Source organism: Xenopus laevis, chromosome 8S, assembly GCF_017654675.1.
Source record: "Xenopus laevis strain J_2021 chromosome 8S, Xenopus_laevis_v10.1, whole genome shotgun sequence".
In the NCBI taxonomy this organism is placed as follows: domain Eukaryota; kingdom Metazoa; phylum Chordata; class Amphibia; order Anura; family Pipidae; genus Xenopus; species Xenopus laevis.
In genome coordinates, this window is record NC_054386.1 from 27,510,125 (window position 1) to 27,525,849 (window position 15,725).

Genomic DNA, 15,725 nt, shown 5'->3' on the forward strand with positions numbered 1-15,725 from the left:
GAATGGTAAGACTTTGATCTTTATGGTTAGTGGCAGGTCGGGAGATGGGAAAGTCTGATCGTACGTTGATTCGTAAGATTGGATCTTTGCGTCTGTGGCCATCTTAAGGGATGCTTGCATCTTTTACATTTTTGTGTCTTATCAGGCTTTTTTATGGACATTTTGCAGACTTGGCTATCTGAATATGCCCTCTTAAGTCTCTTAATGAGTCAGAACTTTCCATAGTATATGACCAGATTTACATATGAAAAAGTTTGGGAACCCCGCTCAGCCTGCATAATAATGTACTTCACTTTCAACAAAAAAGAAAACAGTGGTATGTCTTTCATTTCCCAGGAAAATTTGAGTACTGGGGTGTTTTCTGAACAAAGATTTTTTAATGAAGCAGTATTCAATTGTATGAAATTAAATCAAATGTTTAAAACTGGCTGTGCAAAAATGAGGGTACCCTTGTAATTTTACTAATTTGAATGCATGTAACTGCTCAATACTGATTACTGGCAACACCAAATTGGTTGGATTGTCTCGTTAAGCCTTGAACTTCATAGGCAGGTGTGTCCAATCATGAGAAAAGGTATTTAAGATGGCCAATTGCAAGTGGTGCTTAATGATAACTAAAACTGAACCTGTCAATTCACAGATGGGTGGGGCTTACTGCACTGACAGTTTGGGCTGTCTAGAAAAGGATTTTCTGGTAAGTAAAAAATCCTCATTTCTCTGGACTGGCCCTCCCTGTCAGTGCAGACACTATGGGGACGTCCTAAAGCTGTCCTGTAACTAGGGAGGGTATCATTTTACTGTTGCCCTACAGCAGTGAAAGACATGAATGGGGCAAATTCACTAAGATTCGTAGTTGCGCCAGGCGTAACTTTGCCACACACTTCGCCAGGCGTAGTTTCGCCAGCGCTTCACAAATTCACTAAAATCCGAAGTTGCGCTCAGGGGTAGCGTAAGGTTGCGAAGTTGCGCTAGCGTTGATTCGCTAAGTGAAGCGAAGTTACGCTAGCGAAGGCTAATTTGCATACGGCGCCAAATTCAAATTTCAATGGAGGAATACGTATCAGCACTACAAATGCCTAGAAAACCTTCAAAACATCAAATAAAATTTTTATTTTGCCCTACACATGTACCCACTGTATAGGTAAGTTGCCATGAGTCAGGAAATGTAGGGGGGAAGGAGGGGAGGCCCAAAAAAATTTTCGATCTTTTTCAGCCTATCACCCATAATGTAGAAAACACGCCAGCGTTTTTTGGGACTTAGAAAAAATGTTGACTTTTTTTGAAGCAATCCTTATCTACTCTATTGCGCTTCGCCTGGTCTGAGGTGGCGAAGGAAGTCTAGCGTAAAAGGTAGCGTTCAGTACACTGCGCGCGTTAGTAAATTTGCGTAGTTACGTCCGTAGCGAAACTTCGCCAGGCGTAAGGGTGCAAAGTAACACTAGCGAATTTGCGCAGTAACGAAAATGCCAAACGCTAGCGAAGTAACGCTAGCGTTTGGCGCTTAGTGAATTTGCCCTATGTAGTCTGTAAAACTTTGCAAAAGTAGATAATGAAGCCCAAGTGGCTGCTTTACAAATTTGTTCAGGAGTAGCTGAATTGTGTAGAGCCCATGATGTACTCAGTGCTCTGGTGGAATGTGCTCTGACCCTGAATGGTCTGGGTTTCTTACTAAGGTCATATGCCCAATTTATTGTCTCTACAAGTCATCTGGCTATTGTACGTTTTGAAGCAGGTGACCCTTTATTGATACCATAGGTTACTAAAAAAGCATCTACCTTCCTATAAGTCTTGGATCTTCTAGGTAGTACCTGATTGCTCTAACTACATCTAGGGCCTTCTCTTTGTCATTAGAAGGTTTTGGGCAGAGAGACGGTAAGTTAATTTCCTCATTAATGTGAAATGCGGAGACCACCTTAGGTGAAAATGATGGAATTGTCCTAAATACTGCCCTATCCTGGTGTATTATGAGTCGTTGTTCCTTGTGAGACAAAGCCACCATGTCTGATACCCGCTTAGCGGATGTATTTGCAAGGAGAAAAGTCATCTTCCAGGTAAGGAACTTGAGAGGGCAGGACGCCAAGGGCTCAAAGGGGATCCCTGTAGATCAGTAAGTACTGTAGTAAGGTGCCAGGGAGGTGTGGGATCCCTATATGGTGGTCTAACCCTACCCACTGCCTGCAAAAACTGTATAACATCTGGTTCCCTTGCCCACTGGTGTTGAATGAGAAGGCGAGAGAGCGGATATCTGACCCTTTAGCGTGGCTAGTGATAACCCCAACCGGCACCCATGTGTGAGAAACTCGACTACAGTCTGTATGCCCGCTTACTATGTTACAGTAGTTGCTAAATATCTTCCATGTCTTGTGGCTGGTTTTCTAGGTTTAATGAAAATGTCAGTGGCCTGTCTGCACAACCCTTTTGAAAGCCATACTTCTGCTTCAATAGCCACGCCATCAAATGCAGTACTGATATGTTGTTGTGGCTGAATGGGCCATGAGTTTGTAAGTCTGAAAGGAGGGGTAGCCTCCATGGAGGAGCTATAGACATATTGACCCGTTCTGAGTACCATGCCCTCCTTGGCCAATCTGGGGCGATGAGGATAGTTAATGTCCCCTCCTGTCTGATCTTGCAAATTATCCGTTGCAAGAGAGCTAGTGGGGGAAATATGTATTGAAATTCCAAGGAATGACTAAGGCGTCTAGATACGCTGCCTCCAGATCCTAAGAACTGGCGCAGTATATAGGTACCTTGCAGTTGTGTCTTGATGCAAGTATGTCTATGTCTGGCCTTCCGTATTTGGACAAAATCTCTTGGAAGACTTCTGCGTGGGGAGTCCACTCCCCCTGATCTAATTGTTGTCGCCTTATGTAATCCGCCTCCCAGTTCAGTACTCCTGGTATGAAGACTGCCAAAATAGCTGGAACATCGATCTCTGCCCAATCTAGTATCTGGGTCACCTCTAGCATTGCTCTGCTGTACACCCTTGTTTGTTTAGATAGGCCACTGCTGTGGCATTGTGTGAATTCTGAGAGGTTGACCCCTCAGTTCCTTTGACCAATGTAGAATGGCGTTTTTTTATTGCCCTGATCTCCAAGACATTGATGGGCATTTTGGACTCCTCTAGTGACCAAATCCTTTGACAGGTGTGGGGTGGAATTGTCGCTCCCCAGCTTGCTGCATCTGCTGTCACTACTGTCCATTGGTGGAGGACCCATGTCTTGCCTGGGGCCAGGTTGTGTGGTAGTGTCCACCATCTCAGGGATTTTTTGATTGGTTTGGTTACCGGGATCTGCAGAGTGAGATTGGAGTTGTTTTTGTTCCAATGTTTCAAGAAATGATTTTGGAAAACTCTTTTGGAACCTGCCGAAGGGCAGGGCGTCTACTGCCATAACCATGTACCCTAACAGTCTGACACAAAAGTTCCACTGATATTGTGGTTTGCAGACAGATCTGTTGTGCAGTGTCAGTAATTGTTTTAATATTCTCTCTTGTTAGAGATATTGTCTGTAGGGAGGGAAAAACTCTCGAAGACGATTGCCTACACCTCCCGAGCATGTTCTGTTATGAGTCAGGTTGAAGTGGCCTTACCAGGGCCCGGCTATCTGGTTTGCCTCTGCTGGTTGGACCAAAATGGCTTTCCTTTCTTGAAATCTCCACTCGACTGTGAGGGACAAAAGGAAGAGTTTTGAAAAGGCCTGAAAAGTCCCTGTGAACTCCATTGCCTATTGTATGGTCGGTTTGGTTGTTCTGACCTAGGCTTTTTGCCTGATTGTAAAAAGGTGCTCTTGCCACCTGTAACCTCCATTATGATCTGTTTTAGATCGGGCCCAAAAAAAAAGTGTCCCTTGTAAAGCGGAGATTCTGGAATTTTGTCTTGGATGCTGTGTCTCCAGACCATTGGCACAACCATAATGCCCTTCTGGTTACTGTTGTTTCAATACTGGTCTTGACTGCCAGCCTTACCATATTCATGGCTGCGTCTGATAAGAAGGCTAATGCTGAGCTAATACGTTGTAGTTCCTCCTGTAATTCCTCTAGATAGGTAGTGTTCTTTAACAACTCCTGGCACCAGAATCTTGTTGTGCGTGCCAACCCTGCGGAGGCCATTGCCGGTCGGAGGATTGCTGTGGCATGTATGTACCCTCTTCTAAGAGACACCTCCATTTTTTTATTCATTGGTTCCTTAAACGCTGCTTCCTCTGTTGGTAGAGTGGTATTTCTGGATAGGCTGGCAACTGCTGAATCTACCCTAGGCCCTATCCCAAGCCTTTTGTTGTTCTTCCAGAATAGGGTAAGTATGGAGAAAACGTTGCGTTAGAGTGAGGCGATGGTCTGGTTTGGACCAGGTTTCTGTCCTTCTCCTCCAAGTCAGGACAAAAGAACTGGGAAACATAGGTGGAGCCAGCCTATATATCCTGAGGGAGGGGCCAAGAGACCAATTTTTCTGTCCTGCCTCCAGAGGTGAACCTGGACATAACCCATACGTCTGCACTGACAGGAGGGCCGACTTAGAGAAAATAATGGCACCTTCATGGTACAGGGACCTATCTGTCTAAACAGCAAATATGGCTACAGGGGCAAAGCCTCTATTTAAATCAGGGCTGTCATTGGATGCTGGGATTTGTATACTATATCCTAAACTAGATCCTTCGAACCCTAGACCCTTAAAGGGGTTGTAGAGAGTGATGTAGAGAGTGATATCTGAGACAGTTTGCCGTTTCAGCAATCTGGTTGCTAGGGTCCAAATTAACCTAGTACCCATGCATTGATTTTAATAAGAAACTGGAATATGAATAGGAGAGAGTCTGACTAGAAAGAGGAGTAATAAAAAGTAACAATAGACATTTGTTTTAAATAGGGGCCAATGCCCACTATTTGGAAGCTGGGGTCAGAAGAAGAAGGCAAAGATTTAAAAGCTATAAAAAAAATTAATGAAGACCAATTGAAAAGTCGCTTTAACATACTAGAAGTTAACTTAAAGGTGAACCACCCCTTTAATGATCAGGTATCAGGCTTTTCTTCCCAGGGTGCACTGTGCATAACCCCCAACATAGAGCTATAAGAAAACAAAGACATGCAAGGTTTACATTCCTCTGCCACAGAGATGAAGTTTATACAGTGCTGAATCTGTGATGTGCAGTAGATGCACCACACAAGGCAGAAGGATAACAAACTTTTTATTTTACAATTACTCCCAAGAAAGGATGTGAAAGATGAAAGCGTCCAAGATGAAGTGTTTTTTTATCCATCCCCCATCCCATGTTCTTGATCATTCCTTCCATCTGCAAAAATAAACAACCCCCCCTCCCAATTCTCAATCAAGGGTAGGCGGGCAAAAATGAAAATTACACTAATTTCAAACATAAAAAACTGCCCATAAATTAGCTTCTAATCTGGCTATCTAATGAAGAGGAGAAGTAGTACTAAGTACTGATTAATTTTGGGTGACATTACAGGATTATCTTTTGTACAGCAGGTAAGAAGTTTTTTTGCTTTTCAATTCAGTCCTTTCACCATAATTACAATCTGAACCCCCCACATGTGTTGGTAGCGGCTTGGCAATGCAACAAATTAACTGGCCTGTTTAGAAAAAATAAACTGGCCAGGCGAGATCAGCTGGGGCCACTGACTTCGAGGCTTTGTCTTCATTTATTTTTTGGGCCAGGTTCCACGGGTTTTCCAATGTCCTTCCCGCGCAGCTTCATGCCTGAAGACAAGGAAAGCAATATTATGATTGGTTCACTCTACATCCAGGTACATTGACCCTAGAACTCCCTTACCTATGACCCTTTCAATCTTGCCCATCACCTGGTTGTTTGGAATGGCCTTTCCGCTTTCATAGTCGGCAATTACTTGGGGTTTCTCATTGATTTTCTGAAAGAGGAGAACAGGTTAGAAAAAACACAGACCGGACGTGACTGCCTGCCACTCCTTTATTTCTAAGGCCCCACCATATTCCATCCTTGCCCAGTGAGCTTACAATCTAAGATCCCTATAACATTCCTATCAGTTCCTGTCCAGTGAGCTTACGATCAAAGGTCCCTATTGCATTCCCATCAGCACCTGCCCCACTGAGCTTACAACCTAAGGTCCCTATTATATTTCCATCAGTCCCTGCCCAGTGAGCCTAACATCAAAGGTCCCTTTCACATTAACACCAGCACCTGCCACAGTGAGCTTACAATTGAAGGTCCCAATTACATTGCCATCAGTCCCTGCCCAGTGAGCTTACGATCAAACGTCCCTATCACATTCCCATCAGCCCCTGCCCCAGTAAGCTTACAATCTAAGGGTCCCTATACCAGTCCTGAGGACGGATTAGGGCTGGAGGCATCTCCACTTTTGCTGAGTTTCAGTGGTGGCAGCGCTTGCTTTTGCAATGATTTTCTCTAGCAACTAAGTAACTCCAGGATCATCAGAATAAAACCTGGAAAGGAAAAGAGAAAAAAAAAATGTACTGTCCTAACCTCCAGCAGGACAGAAGAAAAAACTGAGGGGAACAGGAGAAGCATAAGTGTTATGTGAGGAGGGTGGAACTGAAAAGTTCTTTCCTGCCTCCGGATGTGGATACTTTACCAATATCGTTTGCACTGACAGGAAAGGCCGGTCTAGAGAAAAATAATTAGCTGTGGGGCCCAGTGATCTCTAGTTACCCCACTGCTAAGGGCCATGTCACACAGACCAGGGGTCCAACCACTGACACAAATTATCAGACCAATGAGATTTGGCATACTGATTTCAAAACAAGCAGATCCTGACATGTGTGCCCACCTTAAAGTCACCCACAGATTGAATTGCTCTCCAGAACTACGAACACCCAACGCGAGTTCCAGAGAAGAGTTCCGCTCACCGTCGCCAGGTCCTTCTGGGTCATGCCTTTGCCCTGCCGGCCCTGCTGAATGACTTTGCCCACTTCTAGTGGCACTCTGTCGTGGTGCAGCTCCTCGGTCTCTCTGTCCAGCTTGGCTGTGTTCTTTGTGATTGTGTGCTGCTTGTTTTGACCTGCCGACCCTGCGCAAAACACACAACGTAAAATTCAATTATATATAGTGTGAATACAGCACAGTTATCCACAGCAACCATGTAGATCTTTGCCTTCAGTTTTAGCTTGTAATAACATGCAGAACAAATTACTTCTTGGTTGCTACAGATTACCAGGTATAGATAAATACTTGGGCAGATGAGCCCATGCCAGTAAATTGGACTCCAACATACATTTTTTCGATGTCTCTAGCTCTTCCCCTCGTCTCTGAGCAGCTGTTATTGCCTGAAACGAAAGGGGGGACAGTGCAAATATAAGTATCACCTCTTGGCAATCTTCAAGATTCTCATTATGCACTTTGTGTCATTAAACACCTGCTTATCACAGTTCCCACAAGCCATTGCACAGCTGTGCTCCCTCTACTTTTCATTTAAACGGCTGGCTCTGGAAAAGTGGCCCCCAGTACAAAGCGCAACTGCCCCATTTCCCCTGATTCTCTATTCCAACTGCAAAATACATCTTCCAGATCCAACATCACTTGACAAATACAGTAAAAAGTTCAAGGGCTGGAATGATCACTGTCCTGCGTGCTGTATTATAATATTTATACATATACAGAGAAGGAATGTTCTGGGCACACAATGAGCTATACCCTCATACTGTACTGTCTATGGGAATCAATATGGCACCTCCTCCCATATGTATAAATACAAATGTACAGAGAAGGAATGCTCTGGGCACACAATAAGCTATACCCTCATAGTTATACGGTCTAAGGCAGAGGTCCCCAACCTTTTTCACCCGTGAGCAACATTCAGATGTATAAAAAGTTGGGGGCAACACAAGTATGAAAAATATTCCTGGGGTGTCAAATAAGTGTTGTTATTGACCATTTGGTAGCCTCTATGTGAACTGGCAGCCTATTGGAGGCTATGTTTGGCAGTACACCTGTTTTTTTTATGCAACCAAAACTTGCCTCCAAGCCAGGAATTGAAAAATAAGCACCAGCTTTGAGACCACTGGGAGCAACGTCCAAGGGGTTTGTGAGCAACATGTTACTCACGAGCTACTGGTTCGGGACTGGCCTAAGGGAATCAATATGACACCTCCTCCCATATGTATAAATACAAATATACAGAGAATGAATGTTCTGGGCACACAATAAACTATACCCTCATACTGTACTGTCTAAGGGAATCAATATGGCACCTCCCTCCTCCCATATGTATAAATACAAATATTTAGAGAAGGAATGTTCTGGGCACACAATAAGCTATACCCTCATACTGTACTGTCTAAGGGAATCAATATGGCACCTCCCTCCTCCCATATGTATAAATACAAATATACAGAGAAGGAATGTTCTGGGCTCATAATAAGCTATACCCTCATACTGTACTGTCTAAGGGAATCAATATGGCACCTCCTCCCATATGTATAAATACAAATATACAGAGAAGGGATGTTCTAGGAACACAATAAGCTATACCCTCATACTTTACTGTCTAAAGGAATCCAAGAGTGGTGAGTGAGGTTTGGTTTAATAAAAGCAGCGTATGGGCACAATGTTGCAGGATTACAGGAGGACACATGTTCTGGCAAATCCCTACTTTTCTCTAACCTTAGGACAGGCATTGGCACCTGACACACAACCATCACACCCTGCAGTCTCTACAAACCACCTCCAAGGGGACTAATAATACTTTATGGGGATTACATAGAGGTTACTCCCCCTAGACATTAGGAGCAGGGGGTAGGGATAGAATTTATTTCTATAAACACAGACTGCTGATGAGCCTCATGATTGGGGGGGGGGGGAGACTGTGGTTTCCACAGCAACTTAAAGGGCCAGTAACAGCACAGTCAGCCCATAGGCGCTTCAGGCCTCTAGTGGGCTAGACATTTCCATATCCCCACTGAGGCCCTAGTTATTCCACTGCTTCTCTAGGAGCTCTTGTGAGTATAAGCACCACAAGCCACGCCCACTGGAATGCTATGGCTGCCACCATGGCAACAGAGCTGCTGCTGAGGCAAACACATGGGATTTCCCTGTATTGATGGGGTTACTGGACCTGTAAGACTGTGGCTAGTGTAAGTGTTCGGGCATTTGGGCGGGATATGCCATAGGGGCCAGTGTATGAGCTGCAGAAGCTGTATGCCCCGGGCCCTCTGCGCTATGAAGTCACTGGCCACGTTTAGGGTTACTAGGGGTTGCCTTAACCTGCTTGGACTTGGCCTGCGCGGCGGTGGGGCCCTTCTTTCTGAGAACGGTCACGGTATCCCAGTCACTCTCCGCCATGCCTTGCCTCTGCTGCTTTCACTGCGAACTGAGACTTCCCAACGCTTAGCCCGCCCCTCAACCAGCCTTCGGGAGGGAGGCTTCTGATACGCACCAGCGCCCGTCAATCTCCGCAGCGCGTCCTGTGATTGGAGAAGGGGCCTGTGCGACCCCGATTGGTGCGATCCTGAGGAAAGATCTGGAAGAGTACACGGATTGGCGGCGCTGTCATTGGCTTCCGCCCCCAATGGATTGGTTAAAGGACCCGTAAAAAACATTTTTTTTTTTTTTACAAAATTCGTTAGTATACATGAAAAAATAAACACCAAGACAAATAAAACTTTAAAATAGCAAAGCCTTTATTAAGAAATAACTTACCGAAACTGCACTTCCTGTCCTCTACAGAAAAGGCGACACGGCGACCATACATTGTGCGGCGCTGGATTTCTCCTCCTTGGCTCTGTCTGATGTTGTATTGACAGCATGTGAAGCGGCTGATGCATCAAGGAGCGTGGTTTCCATGTGTGCGGATTGCTGGCTCATCAGCGCGTCTGTCGAGTACCTGCGGCAGGGGAGCTGTTCAGAGTGGAGCTGGGCCTCATCGTGGATGTTTGCAGTTGCAGGCAGCAGGCCGATCGGAGTTCCCAGTCACTGGCACGTAGCCACTCTTGTCATGCACTGCTTTCCGTGCTAGAGAGCGCTTCTCACCAACCCGAATTCCCCCAGCACCACCTACAGTATCTTAGCTACTCGCACCGGCGCAAGTCTTCTCCAGCTGCCGACCCAGCCAAAGCCCCGGGGTCACATCTAGTGTGACCCCGGGCTAGCCGGTAAAACACCAGCCGGGGCCGGTATTACAAATTTACCGGCAATGTAGCTGCCGGGAAATTTGTAATACACCTAAAAAAAGCCCGTGGCCTGCCCCCAGCCTGCTCCAAACTTACCTGTTTCCTGGGCTTCTTGCCAAATTTGCGCGTATGGCTCCGCCCCCTTTGACATCACAACCCGGCCAGCCAATAGCGCATCACGGTCCCACTCCCTTTATCGTCACGGCCCTGCCCTTTTAACACCGCCCCCTCCACCTGTCGGTATATATTATTTTAAAAGGTGGCAACCCTAGTCACATCCCAGAGTTACAGCAGCTGCAGGGGCGGCGCTCTCAGGTTGAGTGCTAAGGAGAGAGCGCGCAAAGTCAGAAAGAAGTGACCGGCCTGTGAATGTGAAGCGGCTGATGCATCAGGGAGTGTGGTTTCCATGTGTGCGGAGTCCCTGCGGCGGTGGAGCTGGGCCTCATCGTGGATGTTTGCAGTTGCAGTCAGCAGGCCGATCAGAAAGGAAGCGAGAGAAAGTAATCCTCCCAGGCTGGAAAGAAGCTCGCCTTTCCCCACTCACTTCTTTCTGACTTTTCGCTCAACCTGACAGCGCCGCTCCTGCAGCTGCTGTAACTCTGGGATGTGACCCCGGGGCTTTGTGGGGCTTTGGCTGGGTTTTAGCTGGAGAAGACTTGCGCCTGTGCAAGTAGTTAAGATACTGTAGGTGGTGCTGGGGGAATTCGGGTTGGTGGGAAGCGCTCTCTAGCACGGAAAGCAGTGCATGACAAGAGTGGCTACGTGCCAGTGACTGGGAACTCCGATCGGCCTGCTGCCTGCAACTGCAAACATCCACGATGAGGCCCAGCTCCACTCTGAACAGCTCCCCTGCCGCAGGTACTCGACAGACGCGCTGATGAGCCAGCAATCCGCACACATGGAAACCACGCTCCTTGATGCATCAGCCGCTTCACATGCTGTCAATACAACATGAGACAGAGCCAAGGAGGAGAAATCCAGCGCCGCACAATGGATGGTCGCCGTGTCACCTTTTCTGTAGAGGACAGGAAGTGCAATTTCGGTAAGTTATTTCTTAATAAAGACTTTGCTATTTTAAAGTTTTATTTGACTTGGTGTTTATTTTTTAATGTATACTAACAAATTTTTTTTTAATTTTTTTTTATGTTACTGGTCGTTTAAAGGGGTTATTCACCTTTGAGATTACTTTTAGTATGACGTAGAGACAGATATCCTGAGACAATTTTCAATTGGTTTTCATTTTTTATTATTTAAGGTTTTTGAGTAATTTAGCTTTTTATTCAGCAGCTCTTCAATTTGCAGGTTAAGCTATTTGGCAACTAGGGTCCAAATTACCCTAGCAACCATGCATTGATTTTTCTCTGCGCTGAACAGCCAGAAAAAGAAACAAAGTTTCTAATTTAATTGGCTTTTGGCAGAGAGCCCAGAACAGCCACAAGAGAAGATAAGATAGATTTGTAACAATTTAAATGTATCTAGATAAGCAAATAAGTAATTGTAACAATATAACGGGTCCCTTGGGAAAAGTTAGACTCACAGCTTAAAGGGCAATTCACATTTATTAGCAAAACTGTAATAACTGGAAAAAAAAACACACAAATATGTTCAAACTTTTATAACCTGCGAAATTTTGTAAAATGATCATGGTAATTAGGGGGTGTGACCACAAACTGGGCGTGGTCAAAAAATGCCACCATGCTACGCGCGGCAACTTTTTTGTCCCTCTTTTCATTTCCAAAATGTTGGGAGGTATGAGTCATAAAAGTAACAATAACAATACATTTGTAGCCTTACAGAGCATTTACTTTTTAGATGGGGTCAGTGAGGCCACTTGAAAGCTGCAAAGAGTCAGAAGAAAAACGCAAATAACCATAAAAAATAAATAATAAAAACCAATTGAAAAGTTTCTTAGAATTAACCATTCTATAACATACTAAAAGTTACCTTAAAGGTGAACCACCCCTTTAAACTGTCACACACTCTATTAGCTAAAAAAGGGGCGGGTGAATTTGTGGTCCATTGACCGATGTTGTAAGCCAGTGATCCCCAACCAGTAGCTCGTGAGCAACATGTTGCTCTCCAACCCCTTGGATGTTGCTCCCAGTGTCCTCAAAGCAGGTGCTTATTTTTTAATTCCTGGCTTGGAGGCAAGTTTTAATTGCATAAAAACGAAGTATAGTGCCAAGTAGAGCCTCCCATAGGCTGCCAGGCCACATAGGGGCTACCAAATAGCAAATCACAGCCCTTATTTGGCACCCAAGTGACTTTTTCATGCTTGTGTTGCTCCCCAACTCTTTTTACATTAGAATGTGGCTCACATGTAAAAAAGGTTGGGGACTCCTGTTGTAAGCAAATGGTAAAAATTTCACCAACAAGATTTTGTTCGCTGCTGCCTAGAGTAGTCTAGGAGTTCTAAGGTTACTAAGTGAGGATTGCGGCCACATCTCTTGGCCGACCAGCAGGTGGTGCTATTGGGAAAGGAAATATTTCAGCAGCACTCCGATTATAGTGAAAAAAGTGTAAATTTATTCGTGCCTCAAGCTAAGCGACGAACCCTCTATAAAGCTTGATAAACGTCGCTTAGCTTGAGGCACAAATAAATTTACACTTTCTTCACTATAATCAAGTGCTGCTGAAATATTTTTATGTACATGAATCAGACCTGGGCAGACGACACCCAACGCTACAAAAAGCGGTGAGAATGTTTGTGTAGCACTACTTTGTTTTTGTGCTATTGGGAAAGGAAATCCTACTAGGATTGAGCCCAGCAGGCAGGACCGCCATCAGAAATCGCAGGGCCCCGTACGACAAAATTTCCTGGGCCCCCTGGGCTGCGCCCACCACAAGCCCCACCTACAGGTCTGCCCTCCCCACCACACAGTAAAAAAAATAAAACAAATATTGGTGGCTAGGGTTCCCACATGTTAATAAAAAATAAAAAGATATTGGTGGTCAGGGCCCCCCATAAAAAAACATTTGTGGCCAGGGCCCCCCATTAAAAAATATTGGTGGCGAGGACCCCACATGAGAAAAAAAAATTGGTGGCCAGGGCCCCCCTCCCCCCACATTATAAGAAAATTGGTGGTCAGGGCCCCTTAAACGTCCATGCCTTCTCAAAGTCAGCAGCTCTTAGAAAGATGGGGGGCCCGGCTAAACAAGTAAGTATGGCGTGGCCAGGGCCGGGGCCCGTACAACTCTCCCCCCTGTCCCCCCCTGATGGCTGCCCTGCCAGCAGGTGTCCGTAGAGAGATGTTTAGGTTGGATCATGCACAGGTTGTGTAGCTGCTGTGAGCAGTAGAGAGAGAGATCAGAGGTGCCATGACGACGTTACTGGGGTGCTTGCGCTTCTCCCAAGCATGGAGGGCACTCAGATCAGCTGCTCCTGGGATGCAAGGCAAGTGCTGTTCAAGGATCTGTGATTGTTAGGCTTTGCAGAACTTGCTGGACTACAACTCTCACAGTGCTTTACTCTTCATCAGTTTAAAGGTGGCCATAGATGCAAAGATCTGCTCGTTTGGCAACATCGCCAAACGAGCGGATCTTTCCCCGATATGCCATTAACAAACATGGCTATATCGGGTGTAATCTGATTGTTCGGCCGCATGGCCGAACGATCCGATTACGATGTGCCCTGGGTTCCGGCGGGATCGGTCGGGTCAAAATCAAACCTGACCGATCGACCAAACGACCGATCTCCGCCGGACGAAAGATGTCGGCACACGCCATACACGATCCGAAAATCGTACGAATCCTCGATTCGTACGATAGGATCTGTGTGTCTATGGCCACCTTAAGTGTCTTGAGTAGCGTTTGGGCACCCAAGATTTAGCCACACAGCTTTACAGCAACTCAGTAATCTGCCTGTTGCCTTCTACTGATTTAAAGGGGAATTCAACCCCCCAAAAACTGTTTCAAAGTACAAATAATTCAGCCCTCAGCAGTGCAAAGAGAGATCGTAATCTTGCAATTTATCCATTTGGCCTGCCAGAAATCATAAATAAGGTCACGCCATAGGAGGGAGAGCGAGACTAAATATTTTCTTCTGTGAATGTACAAATGGCCATGAGGTGACGTATAAATGGCAACTGTCTCTCAGCAGGTGGCAGTGTTTCCAGTCTAATTACAAAGCAGAGGAAGGTATATTTACTTTGCTGCAGTGAATCAGGAAAGTTCTGGTCGCCTGTAACCCAATCACATCCCCACCAACACAGTACAGAAACTGCTGCTTTCCCCCAGCTCAGCTTTGATCGCCTTGTACGACCCCTACAGGCATGATAAGAGGGTCTCGCTCTATCTGTGTTCCCTGGCCTATATGGGGTTAATTCCAATCAGTATTTCAATAAACCACCTGTGAATTGGTTACTCCATAGGGCTGCCATACTGCTTTCTATACAAAGGTAAAAGGTGCGTTTAGAGTCTCTCCTGCACTAGTATTAGCTGTCTCTGTGTCTCCATACAGAGAGTGGCCACGTATCAGCACGTCCACCCTTGATATGCAGATGTTACGAAAGATGCCAGAGGAGACCTTCAGCAGAGAATATGCCAGATTCCTAAATGTCAATGTAATAGTTTGTGGCACCTCGGGTGGGTACCAGATATGAATGCTACCAGACATGGACAAAGGAAGTGATGATTCTTCTGTTTTCTTTCTTGTTACATGTAGCATGTGACCCCTGACCCCACATTCCAGTTAAGTTTGTGGATGATGAAGATTTGGCATATGTGGCACAGAGATACCGTGAAGTCCATGACCTGATGCACACAGCACACGCTACTGGGGATGCCAACCAATATGTTAGGTGCGTGAGCACCTGGGAGTTGCCAAGATTCCTATGTTTATTTGGCTTTATATGACCCTTTTTTTTCCTGCCAGATGAGGTTGTGGTGAAATGATTTGAAGCCGTACAGACAGGCTGCCCATGTGAGATAAGTACTGCTGTCTGCTACCGGACCGCATAGTTTCCCGCTTCTCACAGGGAGCTGGTAAATCTTTACTGCAAGTAGGGTTGCTACCTGCCCGGTAGAAATGATGGTTGATCCCAATGTTATTAATAAAGAAAAAAGATAAATATATAGGAAGGCCGGTATTTTTTTTCCAGTTAAGGGGCAACCCTAACTGCAAGGAAAAGGCAGCTAACGCTTACAAGACAGCCGCACTTCCGGGTCTTCAGAATTTGATGGCAAACATCGCGCAATGCGTACACATTACGCGGGCGGTATTTTGTTATTTGGGTGCGCAGTTTTCTACAGCTCTGGAACATGGAGCATTTACACAGCAGAGGACACCGGGAAGACTCTAATAAGAGCTCCAATTAGACCAAGGTATCCAAGAGCTCCTAACACAGAATAAGGGAACTGCATAGGAAGATATATAACCAGGGTCGGACTGGGGGGCCCCCACTGCTGCAGAGCCCGCACCGCCCTCCCAACGCACCGCAGCTCCATTGGGCGTGTGCGCTTCTGCACAGGAATGCATGTGCTCTGCATTTTACGCCGGTAGCGGCAGGAAGGAAGTACAGAGAAAAAGACCCTGCCTCCATGGCCCCCTGCGTGCATATGAGAATGCCGGCGCACGGCACAAACCTTTTTTTTGGAGGGCCTGCAGATCGGGGGAGGG

The 15,725-nt window shown here is 45.8% G+C and overlaps 1 protein-coding gene across 4 annotated transcripts; it reads right to left on the reverse strand.

Moving 5' to 3' along the window:
• Nucleotides 1-5,160: 5,160 nt before the first annotated feature.
• On the reverse strand, nucleotides 5,161-9,444 carry edf1.S (endothelial differentiation related factor 1 S homeolog). Of its 4 annotated transcripts, XR_001932859.2 has the most exons (6): nucleotides 9,204-9,444; nucleotides 7,216-7,267; nucleotides 6,772-7,011; nucleotides 6,284-6,427; nucleotides 5,781-5,874; nucleotides 5,667-5,707 (listed from the first exon to the last, which is right to left on the reverse strand). XR_001932859.2 is itself a non-coding variant. In XM_018232131.2 (5 exons), exons 1-5 carry the CDS (start codon nucleotides 9,279-9,281, stop codon nucleotides 5,702-5,704), a joined length of 363 nt encoding a protein of 120 aa, XP_018087620.1. In that variant the 5' UTR covers nucleotides 9,282-9,426; the 3' UTR covers nucleotides 5,161-5,701. The 4 variants fall into 4 exon arrangements, 3 of the variants coding, with proteins under 3 accessions (XP_018087620.1, NP_001089760.1, XP_018087621.1); XM_018232131.2 differs by lacking the exon at nucleotides 6,284-6,427 and having other exon boundaries at nucleotides 5,161-5,707; nucleotides 5,809-5,874; nucleotides 6,851-7,011; nucleotides 9,204-9,426; NM_001096291.1 differs by lacking the exon at nucleotides 6,284-6,427 and having other exon boundaries at nucleotides 5,161-5,707; nucleotides 6,851-7,011; nucleotides 9,204-9,288.
• Between the last annotated feature and the right edge of the window lie 6,281 nt (nucleotides 9,445-15,725).

Coding starts and splice junctions, on each gene's coding strand:
- edf1.S (NM_001096291.1), bottom strand. CDS start 9,281: ATGGCGGAGAGTGACTGGGATACCGTGACCGTTCTCAGAAAGAAGGGC. Junction 7,012..7,215: donor GCTAGAGACATCGAAAAAAT/GTATGTTGGAGT, acceptor TGTTTTGCGCAG/GGTCGGCAGGTCAAAACAAG. Junction 5,875..6,850: donor CCCAGAAGGACCTGGCGACG/GTGAGCGGAACT, acceptor CTCCTCTTTCAG/AAAATCAATGAGAAACCCCA.